This window comes from Suncus etruscus, chromosome 16, assembly GCF_024139225.1.
Source record: "Suncus etruscus isolate mSunEtr1 chromosome 16, mSunEtr1.pri.cur, whole genome shotgun sequence".
Classification (NCBI taxonomy): domain Eukaryota; kingdom Metazoa; phylum Chordata; class Mammalia; order Eulipotyphla; family Soricidae; genus Suncus; species Suncus etruscus.
In genome coordinates, this window is record NC_064863.1 from 57,461,245 (window position 1) to 57,486,726 (window position 25,482).

Sequence of the window (25,482 nt, forward strand, 5' to 3'; positions counted from 1 at the left end):
ATATCTTGGCTATGTGCCCAGAAATCACTACTGGCCAGGGGAACTGTATGGTATACAGTGGGTTCTAACCATAATCCTTCCCATGTTAGTGCATGCAAGGCAAATGTACTACCAGTTGTGCCACTTCTCTGCCCACCCCTTTTTAAAATTTCTTTAAGCAGTGCTTTGAAGTTGTTTTCTGTACAGGTCTTTCACCTCTTTAGTTAATTTGACTCCAAATTATTTGAATTTATGTCATATTATTGTGAATGGCTTTTTTAATGTCAATTTTTTCTTTGGCATTTGTATATAAGATGGCCATTGATTTTTGAGTGTTAATTTTGTAGCCTTTACTATATGAATATATTGGTTCTAAAAGCTTTTTGGTAAAGTCTTTAGGGTTTTCTAAATATAATATGTTTTATGCAAACAGTGAGAACTTGACTTCTTCCTTTCCTATCTGGATGCCCTTAATATCTTTTTCTTGCCTAATTGCTATGTCATGTACTTCCAGTACTTCGTTAAACAGTTCTTAGTGTCAAGAGGGACATCATTGTCTTTTTCCAGATTTTATTTTATTTTATTTATTTTTTATTTTTTTTGGTTTTTGGGCCACACTTGGTGACGCTCAGGGGTTACTCCTGGCTGGTGCTCAGAAGTCGTTCCTGGCTTGGGGGACCATATAGGACGCCGGGGGATCGAACCGCGGTCCGTCCAAGGCTAGCGCAGGCAAGGCAGGCACCTTACCTCTAGCGCCACCACCCGGCCCCTTTTTCCAGATTTTAAAAGAAAGTTTTAGTTTTTTTCTATTGAGTATAATATTTGACATAAGTTTGTGGTAATGGCCTTAACTATATTGAAACATACTCCTTCCATTGACATTTGTTAGGAGTTTTTATTTACGATTGTGCTCATGGACCTTATCAAATGGTTTCTTTGGAACTATTGATATGATCATGTGGTTTTTATTTTTCTTTTTTGACATGGTGTATAATGTTGATGGATTTGCATATATTAAGCCATCCTTACATCCTTGGAATAAAACCTACTTGATCATAGTGTATGACCTTGATGAGGAGTTGGATCTGATTTACTAGGATCTTGTTGAAGATCTTTGCATCTGTGTTTATCAGGGACATTTATTTGTAGTTTCCTTTTTACAGAATCTGTCTGCATTTTGAATCAGTGTGATGCTAGCTACATAAAAACTATTTGTCAGTATTTCTGTTTCTTTAATTTCCTGGAAGATCCTGAAAAGATTGGCTATAGGTCCTCTTGAAAGTTTTGAAAACATTCGTTAGAGGGGCCGGAGAGATAGCATGGAGGTAAGGCGTTTGCCTTTCATGCAGGAGGTCATCGGTTCGAATCCCGGCGTCCCATATGGTCCCCTGTGCCTGCCAGGAGCAATTTCTGAGCCTGGAGCCAGGAATAACCCCTGAGCACTGCCGGGTGTGACCCAAAAACCACAAAAAAGAAAAAAAAAAAAGAAAACATTCGTTAGTGAATCTGAGTATCAGCTTTTTTGAGGGGAAGACTTTTTTTTTTTTTTTTTTTGGTTTTTCGGCCACACCCGGTGGTGCTCAGGGATTATTCCTGGCTGTCTGCTCAGAAATAGCTCCTGGCAGGCACGGGGACCATATGGGACACCGGGATTCGAACCATCCACCTTTGGTCCTGGATCGCCTGCTTGCAAAGGAAACACCACTGTGCTATCTCTCTAAGGGAAAGACTTTTGATTACCATTTTTAGGTTTAAAAATAGTGATGGGTATATTTAGACATGTTAGATCATCCTGGTTCAACCATGAATCATATGAGTCCAAGAATTTATCCATTCCTTCAATATTATTTTGTTCTGTGGCATTGTGATTCTCAAAGTAGTTTCTGATTACCCTTTGAATTTCTGTAGTATCTGCAGTGATCTCCCTCTTTTTATTTCTCATTCAATTTATTAAGTTTCTCTCTCTCCTTTTCTTTGTGATTTTTGCTTTCATTGATCATTTAGATTGTTTTTGGATTTCCGTTCATTATTTGCTCTACTCTTAATTATTTCCTCCCTTTTTATTTTTTATTTTTTTACATTTGTGAACATTTTCTGATTTTATAAACTTGTCATTACACTACTTTTAACCTCTTTCTTACTTTCTGATGTGTGTTTGTAAAGCTATAAATATTCTTTTTAGTATTGATTTTGTTGTGTCCCAAATATTCTGATATTTGTCTGATATTTATAATATTCTGATATTTATGTCTTCTTTACATTTGCCTCCAGGAATCTTTTACTTTCCTCTTTTATTTCATCTCTGATTCACTGTTTGTTCTGTAGTGAGCTGTTTGATTTGCATCTGTTAAAGTTTTAAATCTGTGTCTCTTTGTAGTTCACTTAATTTTCAGTGCATTGTGATATGAGAAGGTTTGGTTAAATTTCTATTCTCTTGATTGATGGAGATATATTTTGTGGGCCAGCATGTGGTCTATCCTGCATAACATTTTATGTAAATTGGAGAGGAATGTGTATCCAGTTTTCTGGGGGTAGAGAGATCTAAATATGTCAACTATGCCACTTTCTTAGATTTCTTTTTTAAGAGTTATTATATTCTGGATAGCTTTCAGCCTGGTTGATCTATCAAGGTGGTGTTGAGTTCTCCCATGATTATTGTGTTGCAGTTGTTATTTTTTTTTCTAATTTGAAATGTGTAGTTGCTAGCAGAGAAGCAGCCTCCACTCTTCAAAGTAGTGTTTATTCACCTGAGTTGATGTGCATGCCACTAGGTAGGAGCAGACTGTTCTTTTGAGGATGGAGCTGCTCATCCATGGCTGATGTGTGCATTGCTGGTGCGGGAGCAGACTCTGTTTGATTGTGCTTTCTGGTACCGTTTATGGGTCAAGGTGGTGTCTGGTAGCCTAATAGATGTGTGCACCACTGAAAGGGGAGCAGCCTCTGCTCTTTGTTCACCTGCATTGACTTATGTGCCTCTGGTAGGGAAGAAGACTCCACTATAATCTTTTCTCTTAACGTTTATGTGTGTTTCTTGTATGTAGAAAAATATTGGAGTCAACATTTTGATTCATCTAGTCACTCACTGTTTTCCTTAATTGGTTCAGTTAGATCATTGACATTGTGAGAGATGATTGCCATGGGATTAAGTGTTATTTCTTGTAGGAATTCAGAGTCATCATTTTGTGGGAAGTAGATAATTTAGTTCAAATGAGGGTAAAATATCTGTGTATGTACTGAATACACAATATGACTTATACATATATAATAATGCATGAAATAAATACAATGCAATAATACAAATAATAAAGTTAATAGTGTTGATAATAATTAATTTATGTGTGCTATATTAATAGTAGAAGTTAATTTTATAACAGTTAAGTTCGTATAGTTTTGTTTGTTTGTTTATTTTGGCTTTTGGGCCATACCCGGTGATGCTCAGAGGTTACTCCTTTAAAGTTTTTGGTTCACCGAGTGTGGCCCTAAAACCAAAATAATAAAAATAAAAGAAAACCCAAACAGACGAACAAAAAAACCTTAAAGTATATTTTCTTTCTTTTTTCTTCATTGGAATAAATATTTAAACCTGTAAGTGGTGGTAAATTTAAAATTTTTTACTCAAAAACTTGTGAAAAATAATTTTGTCAGAGGAGAAATAGATCCAGATCACTTCACTATTTTCTTTCATAATTTGGAAGAGTCCTGTCTACCCCAGATGCAACTACTCCTTTCTCTTTTCCCTCTTTCCAGCTTTAGAAATCATCTGGCAAAAACACAAGCAGCATTTTGTGATGACCCACAGAGCAGCTGCCACACAGGCCAGCAGGAACCCAATCACATCCAAGGAGTGGTACTGGAACAGGTTGAGCTCATGGGAGGCGGGCCTCAGGTGTTTGGCTCCTTTGTGGCTCATGACAAACTCGATCCAGAAGACTGCCCTGTCTAGAGGTTTCACTGGCTGGTCATGCTGAATGGCTTTTAATTTCAGTGCATTCTTCTTATATCTAAAGAAGAGAATAAAAATAAATTTAAAACAAAACAAGACTTAATAAATTCACCTTAAATTTTTTTCAATGTTACTCATATGAATGAAGCTAATGTCATGGGATTACTGGTGTAATGCTGCAGGCGACCTGCGTCTCAGCAGCTCTGGTGGAGGTGAAGTCCTCACGAGAAGAAAGCAGGAACACGGGCAGACGAACAGGATAATATTGAAATAATAATAACCACACATGTGTGGGGGTCAACACATTCTGGCAGGAGTGTGACGACTTTATTCTCGAGACAGAGATTTTTATAAGGGTAAGCCAGTCACAGGTGTTAAAGATATTAATTATTGTAATGAAGCAAACATTTTTTTATTAATTTAACTTTAATTTGTCCCTGAACTTCAGCTGCAAGAAAGAAAAAATTTATAAGGCCCCCAAACAGGTTTTATTGTAATCTTTGGTGCTGGAATTTCTTTAGCCAATCATTTAATAGAGAGCACATTTTTTTCCATTAAGATTTATAAAGGAGAGATAGTCAAATAACTAAAAATGCAATGCCAAGCCTCTCTAACAAAATTCCTCAACCATCCATGCAGGGGAAAAAGGTGTCCACAGCAGGCCTTTTAGTAACCTTGTTTGAGATATTTACCCTACCAGGAAAATCTAAGGATACATCTGGTGGGCTGAATTCCCCTAAAAATGTTTGGAGGCGTGGCAGTGTAACATATTTAAGAAGGTCTTCACTGACAATCTTTTTTTTTTTTTTTTCTTTTTCTGGCCGTCCCTCTTAATCATGTCCTCAGTTCCGAAAATCAACAAAATAGAACTGCTGTCCTATTCCATTTTCCTAGCTTTGGTATCCAGGCTGCTCAGGCCTGCTTTGAACACTCTAATTTTTTCAAAGTAAATGATTCAGCCCGTGGGACACTCAGCTAAGAGCACCCAGGGGGGGCACCGAGAGGCGAGAGGCAAGGGGCGGGGACTGGCGGTGGCTCACCTCGCAGCAGACCATCTGCCAGCTTCCAAGATCCAAGTACGAGCTTTTTAACTGCAGAAACTTTAATATACACTATTGGAGCTGGAATTACTGCGGCTGCTGGCACCAGACTTGCCCTCCAAAGGATCCTCGTTAAAGGATTTAAAGTGGACTCATTCCAATTATAGGGCCTCGAAAGTGTCCTGTATTGTTATTTTTCATCACTACCTCCTCGGGTTCGGAGTGGGTAATTTGCATGCCTGCTGCCTTCATTGGATGTAGTAGCCTTCACTGACAGTCTTAATTATTAACAGGAATTTCAAAATTCACAAATACTGTAAAAATAAAGAACATGTGGTATATATTAAAATTTTTCTTAGAAGAAATTATATACACCATATATACCACTGTACAAATAAGCTTTTGTAAATATTTTCTTAAAGTATTTAGAAATGATATATATTTAGAAATGATTTATGTGAATGAGAAATCCCTTCAGTTGGCTATTTTTTAATCTGCCTTGTAAATTGTCATTATTTTTGTGGCCTTTTTTGGAAGGAGGAAATTATGCCCACGTGTTTAGAGCCTACTCTAGACTTGGTATTTGGACATCGATCAAGTGGTAATTAGGAGAATATTTTATGCTGGGTCTTGACCCAGAAACTCACATTTAATCAAATGCTCTATATATGCAAGACAATTTTTCTTTTCTTTTTTATTTTATTATACATATTTAAACATCTTTGCATTTGAAGTGTTATGGATAAGTGAATAACAAAAGTGTACATATTACCATTAATTAGTAATATAATCTGGTTAGAATGTTATTACAGAGTGAATATAGTTCTCAAACTAACTAGATAATGTTCAAACGTTCCATATACTTCTAATGAGCATTTCCAAATATTGTTCCCTTTTAGTCACTAATTTTGTATGAGTTAAGTCACTACCATTGGATTACTTAAAAATATTTTTATATTGAATTACAATGTTTCAACACTCACTCCTTAACTGTCATTATTTTCTGTCACCAATTTCTTCTGTTTACCTGCTGCCCTGATCTGCTGCTAAAAATTCATGTGGGAAACTAAAAATTCTGAACATATATATTTCCTGGGTAGAATATTTGATGCCTTCATCTTATGAAAAGATGTTTAATAACTTTGAAAAGCAACATTTAAATCAATATGAAACTGTTGAAAGCAATCCATGCCTACATATACTACTCAAATTAAAAGACCTTTACTAAAAATTTTGCTCAGTACATAGAAATATCACAACTAATCTTAAAAAATTCAACAGGTCTCTGGACATCTAACTGATACTTCATTACAACATTACCTTTTATCCAAGTAATATTACTCTTAGGATTCTGATCAACAAAAGTTTCCTGTATTATAAATGGATAGATACATGCTATGAAAAAGCTAGGCATTTTTAGCAAAAGAATATTATCACATGAATGAAGCAATATGTGTTATGCTAATCTAGAATTTATATTTCTAGAATATAAATTCAACATGCTTCTATATGTATAAAATGTTTCTGAACAATAATCACAAAATGCAGATTAATGTTTGATTAGTTTGGAGGAGTGCTAAATGTCTTAGAAGGTATGTGAGATTTTTGTTTCTGGTTATGTAATTTTTTGTTCTGCTTTTCAAACACACCCAGCAGTGCTCAGGGATTATTCTGCCTCTGAGCTCAGGGATGACTCCAGGCAATATTCAAGGATCCATAAAAATGGTGAATTATCATAGGTCATCTGTGCCGAAAGCAAGAACCATGCTTGCTGTGCCATATCTGAAAATCTAAGGGTGTGAGACTTCTGAGTTTTGAAATGTTTTAAATTTACCATCACGGTGGTTTTATAACTCTTTGACTTATTGCACATATTCAAAATATATATTTTAGTTCAATGTTGTAATTAATCATCTGTATTAGTAAAATATTTCAATGTAATAAAACTATTAGCTATTATTGAGAAAAACAATATTGTCAGGTTCAGAATTTGGTTCTGACTAAATGTAGTTTTGTACATTTAAGCTCTTCATTTTCTGTTTCTGTGAGATCGCTGACATTTGTAATAATTTTTCTTGTACTTTCCTAGAAAATCTTTGGATGATTTAAGCTACCATCTATAAATGGACTCTGTTTCATTTTAAATCACTGGGTAGAATAGCTTTTAAAGAAATGCTTGCAATGAAATTATATTGAGTATGGGTTTTATCATGTAACTACTTTCACACTTAATCTCTTAAAGGGCATTTAAATACTTGGAAAAAATGTCCCTGTATGAAGACACTATTTATTAAAGTATTGTGATACTCACGATGGATCATTGATGACTGTCTTCAGCGCATTGAGCAAATCTGAGCTTGACATTGTTTCAAAATCTACTTTGATAGCTGCTCCTTTAGCCTTCATGTGGACAATATTATCAGGTTGATCAGCAAACAGAGGAATGCCCACCATAGGAATCCCATGGTAAATTGCCTCATAGATTCCATTGGACCCACCATGAGTTACAAAAGCCTTGGTTTTGGGATGACCTGAAATTGAGTGAATTTTAGAAAATGACCAAAACATGTTTACTAAATTGAAATGGAAAGCTAAGTCACTGATATAGCCATTGCATTTAGATAACATAGTCTATGTAAACTTTGGTTTTTTAGAACCAGAATCCTTTTATTCTGCTAGAGAAATAGACAAAAAATATGACAAATATAAGATATATATAAATATAAGATATAAGAAATAGACAAAAAGATACTATGTATTTTGAGTTGGACAATGAAAAAATGTTATGGTGAATAAATTAAGAGAAAACCTTTTGTTTAATAATAGAAAGATCCTTATCATACATAAATAAATGACAATTATATGAGACTAATTATTATCTTAAAATAGTGTCACAATGCCTGTGCAGATACCAAGATCTCTAGATACAGAGGTCTGATGTTATCACCCATGACAGACCAGAAGTTTTCCATACACCACAAAGGCACAGAGGGGAGAGTAAATGAACATGCAAGGAGTCTATTGTTACTCCCATGACAGTATGCTTCAAAGGGAGAGAAACCCTGTATCTCTTAGGTCAAGGTAATTCTCTTTCTAATGTCCCCAATATTTACTGTGCCTATCCAGAAAAAAACAGCATAAAATAATCTTTTTTATTTATTTATTTATTTATTTATTTATTTTTATTTCTTCGTTTTGGTTTAGATCTTGAAGTTGTTGTCAGCATTTTCTTCCCTTTATGTGCTCTGTTATGATTTTATTTCAGGATCATGGTTATTATGTGGTGCTTGTCTTTATTGATGCAGTGCTCACTAGATTTTTTATTTGATATTTACTTCTTATTGTTGATGTATCACTTCCTTTTTTCCTTTCCTCTCTCAAACTGAAATTGAGAGCTTCCAACACTCCGCCTATTTTTGGCTTATTTGATTTTTACCCACATTTTATTGCTTTGCTTTTCTTCAAACAAAGCCACATAACTTTTCTTTGTGCATCATTTTTATTAGCAATCAAATAATTGGATAGCATTTTCATGTGTAGACTACATTCATACTTCTCAAATGCCCCTTTCCACAATCTTTATCCCATTCATTTTTCTGACCACATTTCCTAAACCACAACAAAAACAAAACAAAACCTTGTAAATGTCATTTCTAAACAGTTGATTTTTGTTTTTTGAATGTATCTTTCAAAGATAACTTTTCTTTTTTTTAAGTCTTTATTTAAATACTGTGATTACAAAGATGATTGTAGTTGTATGATTTCAGTCATGTAAAGAACACCCCACTTCACCAGTGCAACATTCCCACCACCAATGTGATTATTCTCTTTTTCCTTTTATGTCATATTTTATTTTTTGTTGCTTGCTCTGTATATCTTCTTTTTTATTTTTTTATTTAACTAACTTTATTACATACATGAATGTGTTTGAGTTTCAGTCATGTAAACAACACCACCCATCACCAGTGCAACATTCCCATCACCAATGTCCCAAATCTCCCTCCTCTGCATCCAACCCCCACCTGTACTCTAGACAGGCTTTCTATTTCCCTCGTACATTCTCATTATTAGGACAGTTCAGAACGTAGTTATTTCTCTAACTAAACTCATCCCTGTTTGCAGTGAGCTTCTTGAGGTGAGCTGTAAGTTCCAACTTTTTTCTCTTGTGTGTCTGAAAATTATTATTGCAAGAATGTCAAGAATGTCTTTCATTTTTCTTAACACCCATAGGTAAGTGAGACCATTCTACATCTTTCTCTCTCTGACTTATTTCACTCAGCATAATAGATTTCATGTACATCCATGAAGAGGAAAATTTCATGAATTCATCTCTCCTGACAGATGAATAATATTCCATTGTGTATATGTATAACACAGTTTCTTTAGCCATTCATCTGTTGAAGGGTATCTTGGCTGTTTCCAGAGTCTTGCTACGGTAAATAGTGCTGCAATGAATATAGGTGTAAGGAAGGGATTTTTGTATTGTATTTTTGTGTTCCTAGGATATGTTCCTGGGAGTGGTATAGCTGGATCATATGGGAGCTCAATTTCCAGTTTTTGGAGGAATCTCCATATTACTTTCCATAAAGGTTGAACTAGACGGCATTCTCATCAGCAGAGGATAAGAGTTCCTTTCTCTCCACATCCCCGCCAATACTGCTTGTTCTCATTCTTTGTGATGTGTGCCAATCTCTGGGGTGTGAGGTGGTACATCATAGTTGTTTTGATTTGCATCTCCCTGATGATTAGTGATGTGGAGCATTATTTCCTGTGTCTTTAGGCCATATGTATTTCTTCTTTGTCAAAGTGACTGACAATTTCTTCTCCCCATTTTTTGATGGGATAGGATGGTTTTTTCTTGTAAATTTCTGTCAGTGCCTTGTATAGTTTGGAGATAAGCCCCTTATCTGATGGGTATTGGGTGAATAGTTTCTCCCACTCAGTGGGGAGCTCTTGTATCCTGGGTGCTATTTCCTTTGAGGTGCAGAAGCTTCTCAACTTAATATTTTCCCACTGTTAATTTCTGCTTTCATTTGCTTGGAGAGTGCATTTTCCTCATTGAAGATGCCTTTAGTCTCAATGTCCTGGAGTGTTTTACCTACGTGTTGTTCTATAAATCTTATGGTTTTGGGTCTGATATCGAGGTCTTTCATCCATTTGGATTTAACCTTCGTACATGATGTTATCTGGGTGTCTCAGTTCAATTTTTTGCAAGTGGCTAGCCAGTTGTGCCAACACCACTTGTTGAAGAGGCTTTCTTTGTTCCATTTAGAATTTTTGCTTCTTTATCAAAAATTAGCTGATTGTATGTCTGTGGAACATTCTCTGAGTATTCAAGCCTATTCCACTGATCTGAGGGCCTGTCCTTATTCCAATACCGTGCTGTTTTGATAACTATTGCTTTATAGTAAAGGTTAAAGTTGGGGAAAGTAATTCCTCCCATATTCTTTTTCCCAATGATTGCTTTAGCTATTCTAGGGTGTTTATTGTTCCATATGAATTTAAAAAATGCCTGATCTACTTCTTTGAAGAATGTCATGGGTATCTTTAGAGGGATTGCATTAAATCTGTACAATGCTTTGGGGAGTATTGCCATTTTAATGATGTTAATCCTGCCAATCCACGAGCAGGGTATGTGCTTCCATTTCCACGTGTCCTCTCTTATGTCTTGCAGCAGAGTTTTTATAGTTTTCATTGTATAGGTCCTTCACATTTTTAGTCAAGTTAATTCCAAGATATTTGAGTTTGTGTGGCACTATTGTCTATGGGGTTGTTTTCTTAATGTCCACTTCTTTCTTATTACTATTGGTGTATAGAAAGGCCATTGATTTTTGTGTGTTAATTTTGTAGCCTACCACCTTGCTCTATGAGTATATTGTTTCTAAAACTTTTCTTAGAGACTTTAGGTTTTCTAAGTAGAGTATTATGTTATCCGCAAACAGTGAGAACTTGACTTCTTCCTTTCCTCTCTAGATTTCCTTGATATCTTTTTCTTGCCTAATCGCTATAGCAAGTACTTTCAGTGCTATATTGAATTGGAGTGGCGAGAGAGGACAGCCTTGTCTTGTGACAGAATTTAGAGGGAAGGCTTTCAGTTTTTCTCCATTGAGGACAATATTTGCCTCTGGCTTGTTGTAGATAGTCTTAACTACATTGAGAAAGGTTCCTTCCATTCCCATCTTGCTGAGAGTTTTGCTCAAGAATGGATCTTGGACCTCATCAAATGCTTTCTCTCCGTCTATTGATATGATCACATGATTTCTATTTTTCTTGTTGTTGATGTTGTGTATTATGTTGATAGATTTACGAATGTTAAACCAGCCTTGCATTCCTTGGATGAAACCTACTTGATCGTAGTGGATGATCTTCTTAATGAGGCATTGAATTCTATTTGCCAGGATTTTGTTGAGGATCTTTGCATCTATATTTATCAGCGATATTGCTCTGTAATTTTCTTTTTTGGTAGCCTCTCTGTCTGGCTTAGGTATCAAGGTGATGTTGGCTTCATAAAAGCTATTTGGAAGTGTTTCCGTTTGTTCAATTTCATGAAAGAGTCTTGACAGGCTTGGTAGAAGTTCATCTTAAAAGGTTTGATAGAATTCATTAGTAAATCCGTCTGGGCCTGGGCTTTTGTTTTGGGCAGACATTTGATTACTGTCTTAATTTCCTCAATAATGATGGGTGTGTTTAGATATGCTACATCCTCTTCATTCAACCGTGGAAGATTATAAGAGTCCAAGAATTTATCCATTTCTTTCAGTTTTCATTTTTAGTGGCATAGAGTTTCTCAAAGTAGTTTCTGATTACCCTTTGAATCTCTAACATATCAGTAGTGATCTCTAATTTTTCATTCCTAATACGAGTTATCAAGTTTCTCTCTTTCTTTCTTAGTTTTGACAGTGGTCTATTAATCTTGTTTATTTTTTCAAAGAACCAACTTCTGCTTTTGTTGATATTTTGGATTGTTTTTTGGGTTTCCAATTCATTGATTTCTGCTCTCAGCTTTGTTATTTCCTTCTGCCTCCCTAGTTTTGGGTCCCTTTGTTGAGCACTTTCTAATTCTATGACTTGTGTCTTTAAGCTATTTAGGTATGCTGCTTCTTCTTTCTTGATGTGTGCTTGGAAAGCTATAAATTTTCCTCTCAGTATGGCTTTTGCTGTCTCCCATAGGTTCTGATAGTTTGTGTCTCCATTGTCATTCGTTTTCAGGAAGGTTTTGATTTCCTCCTTGATTTCATCTCGGACCCACTGGTTATTCAGTATTAGGCTGTTTAACTTCCAGGTATTAAAGTTTTTCTTCTATGTCCCTTTGTAGTTCACATATAATTTCAGGGCCTTGTGGTCAGCGAAGGTAGCCTGCAAAATTTCTATCCTCTTGATATTATGGAGGTATGTTTTGTGTGCTAGTATGTAGTCTATCCTGGAGAATGTCTCATGTACATTAGAGAAGAATGTGTATCCAGGCTTCTGGGGCTGGAGTGTCCTGTATATATCTACTAGGCCTCTTTCTTCCATTTGTTTTTTCAGGTCTAGTATAGTGTTGGGTTTCAGTCTGGTTGACCTGTCAAGTGTTGACAATGCCGTGTTGAGGTCTCCCACAATTATTGTGTTGTTATTGATATTTTTCAGATTTGTCAACAATTTTATTAAATATTTTGTTAGCCCCTCATTCAGTGCATATATGTTTAGGAGAGTGATTATTTTCCTGCTGTACATAATCCTTGATTAATACAAAGTGTCCATCTTTGTCCCTTACAACTTTCCTAAGTATAAAGTTTGCATCATCTGATATTAGTATGGCCACTCCAACTTTTTTATGGGTGTTGTTTGCTTGAATGATTTTCCTCAAGCCTTTTATTTTGAGTCTATGTTTGTTCTGACTATTCAGGTGCATTTCTTGTAGGCAGCTGAAGGTCGGATTGCCTTTTTTTTTTTTTTTTTTATCTATTTAGCAACTCTGTGTCTCTTAACTGGTGCATTTAGTTCATTGACATTGAGAGAAAGAATTGTCCTGGGAGTTAGTGCCATCTTTATATTGAAGTTTGGTGTGTCTGCTGTCAGTCTCGTCTTAAAGTAGGCCATTCAGTTTTTCTTTTAAGAATGGTTTTGAGTCTGTAAAGTTTCTGAGCTGTTGTTTGTCTGTGAAACCATGTATTGTTCCTTCAAACCTGAAAGTGAGTTTTGCTGGGTGCAGTATTCTAGGTGAAGCATTTATTTCATTGAGTTTTGTCACTATGTCCCACCACTGCCTTCTGGCCTTGAGTGTTTCTTGTGACAGGTCTGCAGTAAATCTCAAGTTTGTTCCCTTGCCTATAATTTCTCTTTTTGATCTTGCTGCTTTCAGAATTCTGTGTCTATCTGTGGGATTCGTCATTGTGACTAGGATGTGACTTGGGTTGTTTTTATCTGGGATCTCTTTTAGTTGGTACTCTTTTGCATGCAGGATTTGATCACATGTATTCTTTAGCTTTGGTAGTTTCTCTTTAATGATGTTCTTGACCGTTGATTCTTCCTGGAAAATTTCTTCCTGGGTCTCTGGACTCCAATGATTCTTAAGTTGTTTCTGTTGAGCTTATCATAGACTTCTATTTTCATCTGTTCCCATTCATTGAGTATTTTTTTCATTGTTTGATCATTGGTTTAAAGCTTTTTCCCAATTCCTTCTGCTGTATGGAATTGTTATTCATCTCATCTTCCAGTGTTCTAATTCTCTCCTCAGCTGCTGTTAACCCGTGAGAAAGCTCAACCATGTTTTTCTTCAATTCATCTACTGAGTTTTTCAGACTTGTTATTTGACCTGAAATTTCAGTTTGGATTTTTCTGATTTCTATCTTCATATTCTCTTGATTCTTATTAGTGTTCTCTTCTATACTTTCTTTGAGTTCTTTGAACATTTTCCATATTGTGACTCTAAGCTTCTTTTCTGAGAGACTGACTAGTTGGTTGGTCATTTTCATGTCATCAGAGTTGCTATCATCATTCTCTATTTCTGGTGCTGGCCTGCATTGTTTCCCCATTGTCACACTTGTATTGTGGGTTTTTCTATGTGTCGTGGTTGTACTCATTGGCTAAATGATGTGCACGGCTGCAAAGTGGAGTGGCCATGCTCCTCTGCCTTTCCCCTTTTTGGGCATGAAACTCACCTCCAGAAAAGGCTTCAGGGAACGTGAGATGTCCGCAGATGAGCCACACACAGGATAAAATTAGGTCGAACATGGAGCACAGCACAGAAGACAGGCAGATAGGGTGCTGGCATCTGAGTTTCAGCAGAGTTCAGTGGCTTCCCCTTTCTGGGTGTGTAAACTCACCTTCTGTGAAGGCTCAAGGGAAAGTTAGCCATCCATAGATGAGCCACACACAGGATGAAATAAGGCCAAAAATGCAGCATAGCACAGAAGACTGTAGATATGGGTGCTGGCATCTGAGTTCCAGCAGAGTTCAGCGGCTTCCTCTTTCTGGGTGTGTAAACTCACCTCCAGGGAAGGCTCCTGGGAAGGTGAGCCATCCACAGATGGGCCACACACAGGATGAAATCAGGCCGAAAATGCAGCACAGCACAGCACAGCACAGCACAGAAGAAAGCCACATAACTTGAACTATCTAGTCATGCCTCTCAAATAGAGGGGGAAATAATGGAGGGTACCATGACCAAACAGTTGTATGATCACTAAGTAGTAAGCTAGACACAGGGGACCACTTATACTGGCAGCCGTGGGGTGGTGAGAGTGGGGAATATGGCATGTAAGATGGGAATGGGGGTAGAGGGAGAACAACTTTGAGGATGGAATTCCTGTAATTCAATGTTAATATGTACCTAAAATATTGTGAAATATATGTAAGCCACTTTTCTCAAAATAAAAAAATTATATTAAAAATAGTGTCACAATGAACTAAATGCTGAGGTAATTGACCTTTAGTGTAGAACTTAATGTGCTGTATACCATTTTAATTTTCAGAGATGCAAAACTTAAACTCTATATTATGATAGGACAATGTATTCAATAATAATTTCATGTTGAGGATTTTATTTCTTGCACTGCCAAAAATGCTCATTGATATCATAATATCATTTGAATTTGATGATCATTACATATAATTTTTTTCTTTTGGTTTTGGGTCACTGAGCAGTGCCCAGAACATACTTCTGACTCTATTCATAGTTCCCTCAGGTGGTGATTGAAACATGATATCTCATGCTGGGCTTGTTAATTTTGAATAGGCAAGTGTCCTATTCTCTGGTCCCACAGTTCATGATTTTTAAAAAGATCCACGTAGCAATGTGTCTAGAACTACTCAAAAAATATTTGTGGGGGAGGGTTCGAAGTGATGGTGCAAGCCCTAAGGTGACTGACTTGCATGTGCTGGTCCCCCAAGCTAGGAGCAAATTTCTGAGAGCATAGCCAGGAGTAACCCCTGAGTGTAACCACCTGGTGTGTTACCCCCCCAAAATTTTTTAAAAAGTGTGGAAAAGATGATTCAGTTCCAATTTTGAATTTGAGGGCAATCAAATTTATTCAAACTTTTTGGCAGGATAGTTTATCACAGTTACCAATGTTGGGCTTTGTCCTCGCCCTATACTAAAGATCAAGGATCACTCCTGGCTTGCTAGAATCTCATGTTTAGTGTGTGGGATTACACTGGCCTTTCTGGGTCACTATCTCTAGAACATTTATCTGAGGAAATTTTCTAATATTCTCTCTTTTTATTATACCTTTTTTACTTTTTGAGAAAAAAAACAACAATTATTATATTTTTTAGGTATCCCCACCATGCAGAGTATAGAACTGAAGTTTATTTCACAGTGAGATCAAACTTACCAAAAGGGTCACACGTCGGTTTCAGGAGATGCAATGCTGCCAGGGACTGCAGTGCTCACATGTACAGAGTACCTCAGCAAGAATTATTATGGGCACTGTGTTACCAGGAATTATACGCAAGAGCATTTAACACATGTATATTTATCCAAGTCTTAGAGCTATCAGTCTGAAAATTTTTTTTAATTTATTCTTTGTTTTATGAAAATATTTTTAGAAGGGTTTTGTTGGTTTTAGTTAACATTGGCAAATTATGCAAAACTACGTAAGCAATAATGATAGCTTGTAATTCTGCAGACAATAACATGTTTAAATTAAAATTTCCATTGAGTGTTCTAAAAAGACTAGTAAAATGACTAAGTAAAATGTTAGCCTTAAAGATTATAGTAAATAAACTGAGTAATTAATACATTTCTTACTAAATATATTGATTAGGGAAAGGAAAATTATCTTTTTATTGATGTATTATTTTCATAAATTTCTTCACATATTATGGAATTTTTCCTATAGAAATTACAGTTAATGGTATAACAATGCAACTTATTTGTTTCAATGATGATGAAGACCTATAAAGATTGAAACAGTATGGAAAAAGGAGAGAGGTGTATCATATAGTTAATTTGGTAACTTGATGAAAACTTGTTTGTTAAAATGAATTGCATTAGAATAATATGACTTGATTTGAACACAAAGAAATGGATATTAGAAAATAGCAATTGTTATGTACTACTCTGCAGGTTTGGTAAAATAAATATAATGTGAAATTTTATTGGTTAACATTTTAACAAATATTTAGTATATTTTATTTCTTATAAATGGTTATCATTTGCATTGAATTATTTTCATTTCAGTGTTTTTAGAATTTTAGTATCTTACCAAGAAGATCATTTTGGGGGATCCACTTATACAGACGAGTATTGGTGCCTAAAGTATCAGGCTTCCTGCCTTCATAACGCCATAGAACCTATTGGTATTAAGAAAATGGTGTAAACCTATTAGTTAAGTATTAAATTAAAATTAAACTTTAAAAGTTTGATGAGAATTTTTAAACAATAGAAACACAAAAGATCATTCAGTTACATTTACAATTTTCTACACAAATTGTTTAAGTACAAAATAAGGCACTTAAACTAAAAACAGCTAAAATATTACTAAAATAAAAGTAATATAATAATATAATATAATAATATAATAGTGAATACATTTTTGAAACTTAAAACTTTAATAATTTACTCAGGAAGTTTTAAGATATACATGTGCCTATTTTATTTATTATAACTAATTCAACATTTAATATTATAAAGTTTAAAAATAAAATAACCATGTGTCACATGAGATATATTTTCTATTAAGATTAAATTTGGAGTGAGAACAGTTTGATGCTCATCTTCAAATCCTCAGGTGAATAGTGTCCCAAGAAGTAATTCATTATTTCATGAATGTGTTCTTTTTATAAAATATGACAGCTACATTTTCCCCTCTAATATCAGGCACATTATAAGAAAAATATTCAGGATGTGATATTTTTATATACTCACTGAGAGATTTCAGTTTCTTAGTGAGAATTTGTTGAAATGTAGAAAAGGAGTGAGTTTTTGGCTATAGAAATACAATAGATAGTGAAAAGAAATGCAAGATTGTTTGCATTTTACCCCAATGACCAGTAGAACTTCTACAATGTGGTAAAAAAAGAAAAAAACCCACCACTATTAATTTTTTTTTTTTTTTTGGTTTTTGGGCCACACCCTGTGATGCTCAGGGGTTACTCCTGGCTATGCGCTCAGAAGTTGCTCCTGGCTTCTTGGGGGACCATATGGGACGCCGGGGGATCGAACCGTGATCCGTCCTAGGCTAGCGCAGGCACCTTACCTCCAGCGCCACCGCCCGGCCCCTTTGTTTTTGTTTTTTTGGGTCACACCCAGCAGCTAGGTGTTACTCCTGGCTCCTTGCTCAGAAATCGCTCCTGGCAGGCTTAGGAGACCATCTGGAATGCAGGGACTTGAACCAAGCGACCTTCACATGCAAGGCAAACACCTAAACTCCATGCTATCTCTCTGGCCCCTCACTATTAATTTTTATGATACTTACATATAATCTCTATAGGCTATCCCAAAAAATTTTGGTGGGAATTACCCAGTTATTGTAAACAAGCACATTTATTTGCTATGGTTTTTGTTAACTTCATTTCCTCAGCAATAAAACGAACATAGGGCTTTTTGCTGGAACTAAGGCTGAGACTTTGGACTTCAGTTTTGTCCACCGAATAAAGCTAATATTTCCACAAGCCTGACTGTCTGAGAGCTGTTTACCCGCCATTTCACCTCAGAACCGTCGGCTGGATGGGGTGGCAGACGCGAACTCTGAGCTGGAGGGGAAAGACCTCATCCCCCATCCCTCCATTAGTCAACCACTTCAGAGGCTGACTTGCATCAGTCATGACTTCCATGCTTCTTCCATGTTTATGGGAGGGTGAAGGGAGATAATATATGTAAAATATTTAGGAAAGAGTATGTCAAGTCTGATGTCAGCTCTAGAAATAGGTGACTAAATATGGATGTGTGATGCATAGACCAGCAGAACAGTGTCTTCATTGCAAAGATTTACGAGATAAAAAGAAAGACTAGAGCTGCCTGAGTCTGGATTTCATCAGCATTCCTGCCGGTGATCCTGCCTGCTTCAGAGTGAGAGACAGAATTGAGGAACTCTGCTGAAACTCAGATGCCAGCACCCCTATCTGCCTGTCTTCTGTGCTGTGCTCCATTTTCAGCCTGATTTCATCCTGTGTGTGACTCATCTGCTGAGGCTTGCCTTCCCTGGAGCCTTCCCTGGAGGTGAGTTTACAAGCCCAGAAAGGGAAAGCTGCTGAACTCTGCTGAAACTCAGATGCCAACACCCCTATCTGCCTGTCTTCTGTGCTGTGCTGCATTTTCAGCCTTATTTTATCCTGTGTGTGGCTCATCTACAGACAGCTCACATTCCCTGGAGCCTTTCCTGAGGTGAGTATACATGCCCAGAAAGGGAAGAGGCAGAAGAGCACAGCTGTGCACATCATTTAGCCAATGAATACAACCACAACACGTAAAAAAACCCACAATACAAGTGTGACAATGGGGAAACAACGCAGGCCAGTGCCAGACATAGAGAATGACAATGGCAACTCTGAAGACTTGAACATGACCAACCAATAAGTCAATCTCTCAGAGATTAGAGTTTAGATTAGATTTTAGATTAGAGTTTAGATTAGAGTTTAGAGTTGCAATATGGAAGATGTTCAAAGAACTCATAGAAAGTATAGAAGAGGGGCCGGGCGGTGGCGCTAAAGGTAAGGTGCGCCTGCCTTGCTTGCGGTAGCCTTGGAGGGACCGCGGTTCGATCCCCCGGTGTCCCATATGGTCCCCCAAGCCAGGAGCAACTTCTGAGCGCATAGCCAGGAGTAACCCCTGAGCGTTACCGGGTGTGGCCCAAAAACCAAAAAAAAAAAAAAAAAAAAAGAAAGTATAGAAGAGAACACTAATAAGAATCAAGAGAATATGAAGATAGAAATCAGAAAACTCCAAACTGAAATTTCAGGTCAAATAACAAGTCTGAAAAACTCAGTAGATGAATTGAAGAAAAACATGGTTGAGCTTTCTCACGGGTTAACAGCAGCTGAGGAGAGAATTAGAACACTGGAAGATGAGATGAATAACAATTCCATACAGCAGAAGGAATTGGGAAAAAGCTTTAAAGCAAATGATCAAACAATGGAAAAATTACCAAAGAATGGGAACAGATGAAAATAGAAGTCTATGATAAGCTCAACAGAAACAAATTAAGAATCATTGGAGTCCCAGAGACCCAGGAAGAAAATCTCCAGGAAGACTCAACAGTCAAGAACATCATTAAAGAGAAACTACCAGAGCTAATGCATACATGTGATCAAATCCTGCAAGCCCAAAGAGTACCAACTAAAAGAGAGCCCAGAAAAAACACCCCAAGACACACCCTAGTCACAATGACGATTCCCACAGATAGACACAGAATACTGAAAACAGCAAGATCAAAAAGAGAAATTACATTTAAGGGAACATCCTTGAGATTTACTGCAGACCTGTCACCAGAAACACTCAAGGCCAGAAGGCAGTGGTGGGACATAGTGACAAAACTCAATGAAATAAATGCTTCACCTAGAATACTGCACCCAGCAAAACTCACTTTCAGGTTTGAAGGAACAATACATGGTTTCACAGACAAACAACAGCTCAGAAACTTTACAGACTCAAAACCATTCTTAAAAGAAAAACTGAATGGCCTACTTTAAGACGAGACTGACAGCAGACACACCAAACTTCAATATAAAGATGGCACTAACTCCCAGGACAATTCTTTCTCTCAATGTCAATGAACTAAATGCACCAGTTAAGAGACACAGAGTTGCTAAATGAATTAAAAAATGCACTCCAACTTTCTGCTGCCTACAAGAAACGCACGTGAATAGTCAGAACAAACATAGACTCAAAATAAAAGGCTTGAGGAAAATCATTCAAGCAAACAACACCCATAAAAAAGTTGGAGTGGCCATACTAATATCAGATGATGCAAACTATACTTAGGAAAATTATAAGGGACAAAGATGGACATTTTGTATTAATCAAGGATTACGTACAGCAGGAAGAAATCACTCTCCTAAACATATATCCACCGAATGAGGGGCTAACAAAATATTTAATAAAATTGTTGACAAATCTGAAAAATAATATCAATAACAACACAGTAATTGGGGGAGACATCAAGACGGCATTGTCAACACTTGACAGGTCAACTAGACTGAAACCCAACACTATACTAGACCTGAAAAAACAAATGGAAGAAAGAGGCCTAGTAGATATATACAGGACACTCCAGCCCCAGAAGCCTGGATACACATTCTTCTCTAATGTACATGAGACATTCTCCAGGATAGACTACATACTAGCACACAAAACATACCTCCATAATATCAAGAGGATAGAAATTTTGCAGGCTACCTTCGCTGACCACAAGGCCCTGAAATTATATGTGAACTACAAAGGGACATAGAAGAAAAACTTTAATACCTGGAAGTTAAACAGCCTAATACTGAATAACCAGTGGGTCCGAGATGAAATCAAGGAGGAAATCAAAACCTTCCTGAAAACGAATGACAATGGAGACACAAACTATCAGAACCTATGGGAGACAGCAAAAGCCATACTGAGAGGAAAATTTATAGCTTTCCAAGCACACATCAAGAAAGAAGAAGCAGCATACCTAAATAGCTTAAAGACACAAGTCATAGAATTAGAAAGTGCTCAACAAAAGGACCCAAAACTAGGGAGGCAGAAGGAAATAACAAAGCTGAGAGCAGAAATCAATGAATTGGAAACCCAAAAAACAATCCAAAATATCAACAAAAGCAGAAGTTGATTTTTTGAAAAAATAAACAGATTGATAGACCACTGACAAAACTAACAAAGAAAGAGAGAGAAACTTGATAATCGTATTAGGAATGAAAAATTAGAGATCACTACTCATATGGTAGAGATTTAAAGGGTAATCAGAAACTACTTTGAAAAATTCTATGCCACTAAAAATGAAAACTGGAAGAAATGGATAAATTCTTGGACTCTTATAATTTTCCATGGTTGAATGAAAGGATGTAGCATATCTAAACACACCTATCACTATTGAGGAAATTAAGACAGAAATCAATGTCTGCCCAAAACAAAAGCCCAGGCCCAGATGGATTTACTAATGAATTCTTTCAAACCTTTCAATAGAAGCTTCTACCAATCCTGGCAAGACTCTTTCATGAAACTGAAAAAACAGGAACACTTCCAAATAGCTTTTATGAAGCCAACATCACCTTGATTCCAGACAGAGAGGCTACCAAAAGAGAAAATTACAGACCAATATCACTGATAAATACAGATGCAAAGATCCTCAACAAAATCATGTCAAATAGGATTCAATGCCTCATTAAGAAGGTCATCCACTATGATCAAATAGGTTTCATCCCAGGAATGCCAGGCTGGTTTAACATCCGTAAATCTATCAACGTAATACACAACATCAACAACAAGAAAAATAAAAACCACATGATCATATCAATAGACGCAGAGAAAGCATTTGATGAGGTCCAACACCCATTCTTGATCAAAACTCCCAGCAAGATGTGAATGGAAGGAACCTTTCTCAATATAGTTAAGGCCATCTAACACAAGCTGGAGGAAATTATTGTCCTCAATGGAGAAAAACTGAAAGCCTTTCCTCTAAATTCTGGCACAAGACAAGGCTGTCCTCTCTCGCCACTCTATTCAACATAGCACTGAAAGTACTTGATATAGCGATTAGGCAAGAAAAAGTTATCAAGAAAATCTAGAGAGGAAAGGAAGAAGTCAAGCTCTCGCTGTTTCCAGATGACATGATACTCTACCTAGAAAACTTTAAAGTCTCTACGAAAAAGCTTCTAGAAACAATAGACTCATATATCAAGGTGGCAGGCTACAAAATTAACACACAAAAATCAATGGCCTTTCTATACACCAATAGTAATAAGGAAGAAATTGACGTTAAAAAAACAACCCCATTCAAATAGTACCACACAAACTGAAATATCTTGGAATCAATTTGACTAAAAATGTGAAGGACCTATACAAATAAACTATAAAACTCTACTCCAAGAAATAAGAGAGGACACATGGAAATGGAAGCACATACCCTGCTCATGAATTGGCAGGATTAACATCATTAAAATGGCAATACTCCCCAAAGCATTAATGCGATCCCTCTAAAGATACCCATGACATTCTTCAAAGAAGTGGACCAGGCACTTTTGAAATTTATATGGAAGAATATACACCCTAGAATAGCTAAAGCAGTCATTGGGAAAAAGAATATGGAAGGAATTACTTTCCCCAACTTTAAACTGTGCTACAAAGCTATAGTTATCAAAACAGCATGGTATTGGAATAAGGACAGGCCCTCAGATCAGTGGAATAGGCTTGAATACTCAGAGAATGTTTCCCAGACATACAATCAGCTAATTTTTGATAAAGGAGCAAAAATTCTAAATGGAGCAAAGAAAGCCCCTTCAACTAGTGGTGTTGGCACAACTGGCTAGCCACTTGCAAAAAATTGAACTGAGACACCCAGCTAACATCATGTACGAAGGTTAAATCCAAATGGATGAAAGACCTCAATATCAGACATGAAACCGTAAGATATATAAAACAACATGTAGGTAAAACACTCTAGGACATTGAGACTAAAGGCATCTTCAATGAGGAAACTGCACTCTCCAAGCAAGTGAAAGCAGAGATTAACAGTGGGAATATATTAAATTGAGAAGCTTCTGCACCTCAAAGGAAATAGCACCCAGGATACAAGAGCACCCCACTGAGTGGGAGAATCTATTTAGCCAATTCCAAGCAGACAAGGGGCTAATCTCCGAAATATACAAGGCACTGACAGAACTTTACAAGAAAAAAACATCTAGTCCCATCAAAATTGGGGAGAAGAAATGGACAGACACTTTGAAAAAGAAGAAATACAAATGGCCAAAAGACACATGAAAAAATGCTCCACATAACTAATCATCAGGAGATGCAAATCAAAACAACTATGAGGTACTACCTCACACCCCAGAGATTGGCACACATCACAAAGAATGAGGACAAGCAGTATTGGCAGGGATGTGGAAAGAAAGGAACTCTTATCCACTGCTGGTGGGAATGCCATCTAGTTCAACCTTTATGGAAAGCAACATGGAGGTTCTTCCAAAAACTGGAAATCAAGCTCCCATACGACCCAGCTATATCACTCCTAGGAATATACCCTAGGAATACAAAAATACAATACAAAAATCCCTTCCTTACACCTATATTCATTGCAGCACTATTTACCATAGCAAGACTCTGGAAACAGCCAAGATACCCTTTAACAGATGAATGGCTAAAGAAACTGTGGTACATATACACAATGGAATATTATGCAGCTGTCAGGAGAGATGAAGTCATGAAATTTTCCTATACATGGATGTACACGGAATCTATTATGCTGAGTGAAATAAGTCAGAGAGAGAGAGAGAGAGAAAGATGCAGAATGGTCTCAGTCATCTATGGGTTTTAAGAAAAATGAAAGACATTCTTGCAATAATAACTTTTAGACACAAAAGAGAAAAGAGCTGGAAGTTACAGCTCACCTCATGAAGCTCACTGCAAACAGGGATGAGTTTAGTTAGGGAAATAACTACATTTTGAACTACCCTAATAATGAGAATGTACAAGGGATATAGAAAGCCTGTTTAGAGTACAGGCGAGGGTTGGGTGAGGAGGAGGGAGATTTGGGACATTGGTGATGTGAATGTTGCACTGGTGATGGGTGGTGTTCTTTACATGACTGAAACCCAAACATAGTAATGTGTGTAATAAATTTGTTTAAATAAAAACATATCAGTGAATGAACATAATGTAATGGTTAGCTATGTATTGTAGTAACTAATAAAATTTAATTCACTAGGAAGTTTAAAGCAATGGAGTACCTCACCATTTTCCTATACTAAACATATCTTATTGGCTTTCTTCATGTTCTGAGTTTTCTTATGTTCAAAATATTTGTGTCTAGTTTAGAAATTTAGAGGCAACTTTTAAATTCATATAGTATTTTGAATTGCACACTAAAAGCAAATAAATTTTTATCTAACTTACTAGGAAATGAGGCCTAAATTACCATACAACCAATATTATCTGATGACTTTCTTGCTTTATAGATTAGTAGTTAAAGTTATGGTTTGATATTTTTATAATACCATTTGCAGTGTTTACTTTGCAAGGAAAATATATAAATTTTAGGCTAGATTTTGATGCTTCTGAATCTGCTCAAATTATTATTATAATAACCATTCTATCGTTCCTTAATACATTTTATTTTGTGCTCAATCTTATTGTTCTTCCATGTATCCTTTGTTTTACTTGAACGACTGTCATGTATATTTTGTATTGATAAATTAAAACATTAGTCATAACACTTTACTATTTATTGCATGCAATCTATAATCTCAATTATTATACATATACATTTAAATATTTTTGTATATGTAAACCTTCAAAACATTACAAATTTTAGAGACAGATTGTTAATACTTTTTATTATATATAGATAATATCTAACCTTTTGTGGAATCTGTGCAATAGCTGATGCAATCACATTGGCTCTTTCTTCAGACATATTAGAAACCATTGATCCCAGGCTGAACACCACAATGCCATTTTCACCAGAGCTCTGTACAAATTCTTCCATTTCCTGAGAAGAAAAACATTTCTCCATGTATAAATAATATAACCTCATAAGACTGGAGCCAATATGCGGCTCAAGGATAAAGCACTTGATTGCAAGTGTGAGCCCCTTTTTCAATCCTGGCATCACACACATCAATAATAAAAATGTAGTTCTACCATCTAGTCGAAGAAAAAATATTTTAACTGTTTTTGGATGAATAATGCTATCTAAAATTATTTTAAATATATACAAGTTTTATATTGTAGATATACTTTTAGCTATAACATTATTCAGTACTGCTTATATATTTATGCTTTGGGGCATGCAAAGTCACTGTTCTTTATCTTCTTGAAGTGCCTGTCGGCTTTTATATAACTTCTCCAGTGTCATATCAGGTTTCCCTCTCCATCCTCATTTAGCAGCTTTTTGC

At 36.3% G+C, this 25,482-nt stretch overlaps 1 protein-coding gene across 2 annotated transcripts in view; it reads right to left on the reverse strand.

Moving 5' to 3' along the window:
• Positions 1-3,583: 3,583 nt before the first annotated feature.
• LOC126032359 (UDP-glucuronosyltransferase 2B31-like) overlaps positions 3,584-25,482 on the reverse strand; it is a 102,132-nt gene continuing 80,233 nt past the window's right edge. The window contains exons 3-6 of one of the 2 annotated variants that reach the window (XM_049790019.1): positions 24,945-25,076; positions 16,653-16,740; positions 7,274-7,493; positions 3,584-3,980 (exon numbers count right to left, since the gene is read on the reverse strand). In XM_049790019.1, coding sequence (XP_049645976.1) covers positions 3,698-3,980; positions 7,274-7,493; positions 16,653-16,740; positions 24,945-25,076 — 723 coding nt within the window. In that variant the 3' untranslated portion in view covers positions 3,584-3,697. The remainder of the gene's footprint in view (positions 3,981-7,273; positions 7,494-16,652; positions 16,741-24,944; positions 25,077-25,482) is intronic. The other variant, XM_049790018.1, reaches the window with a different exon arrangement.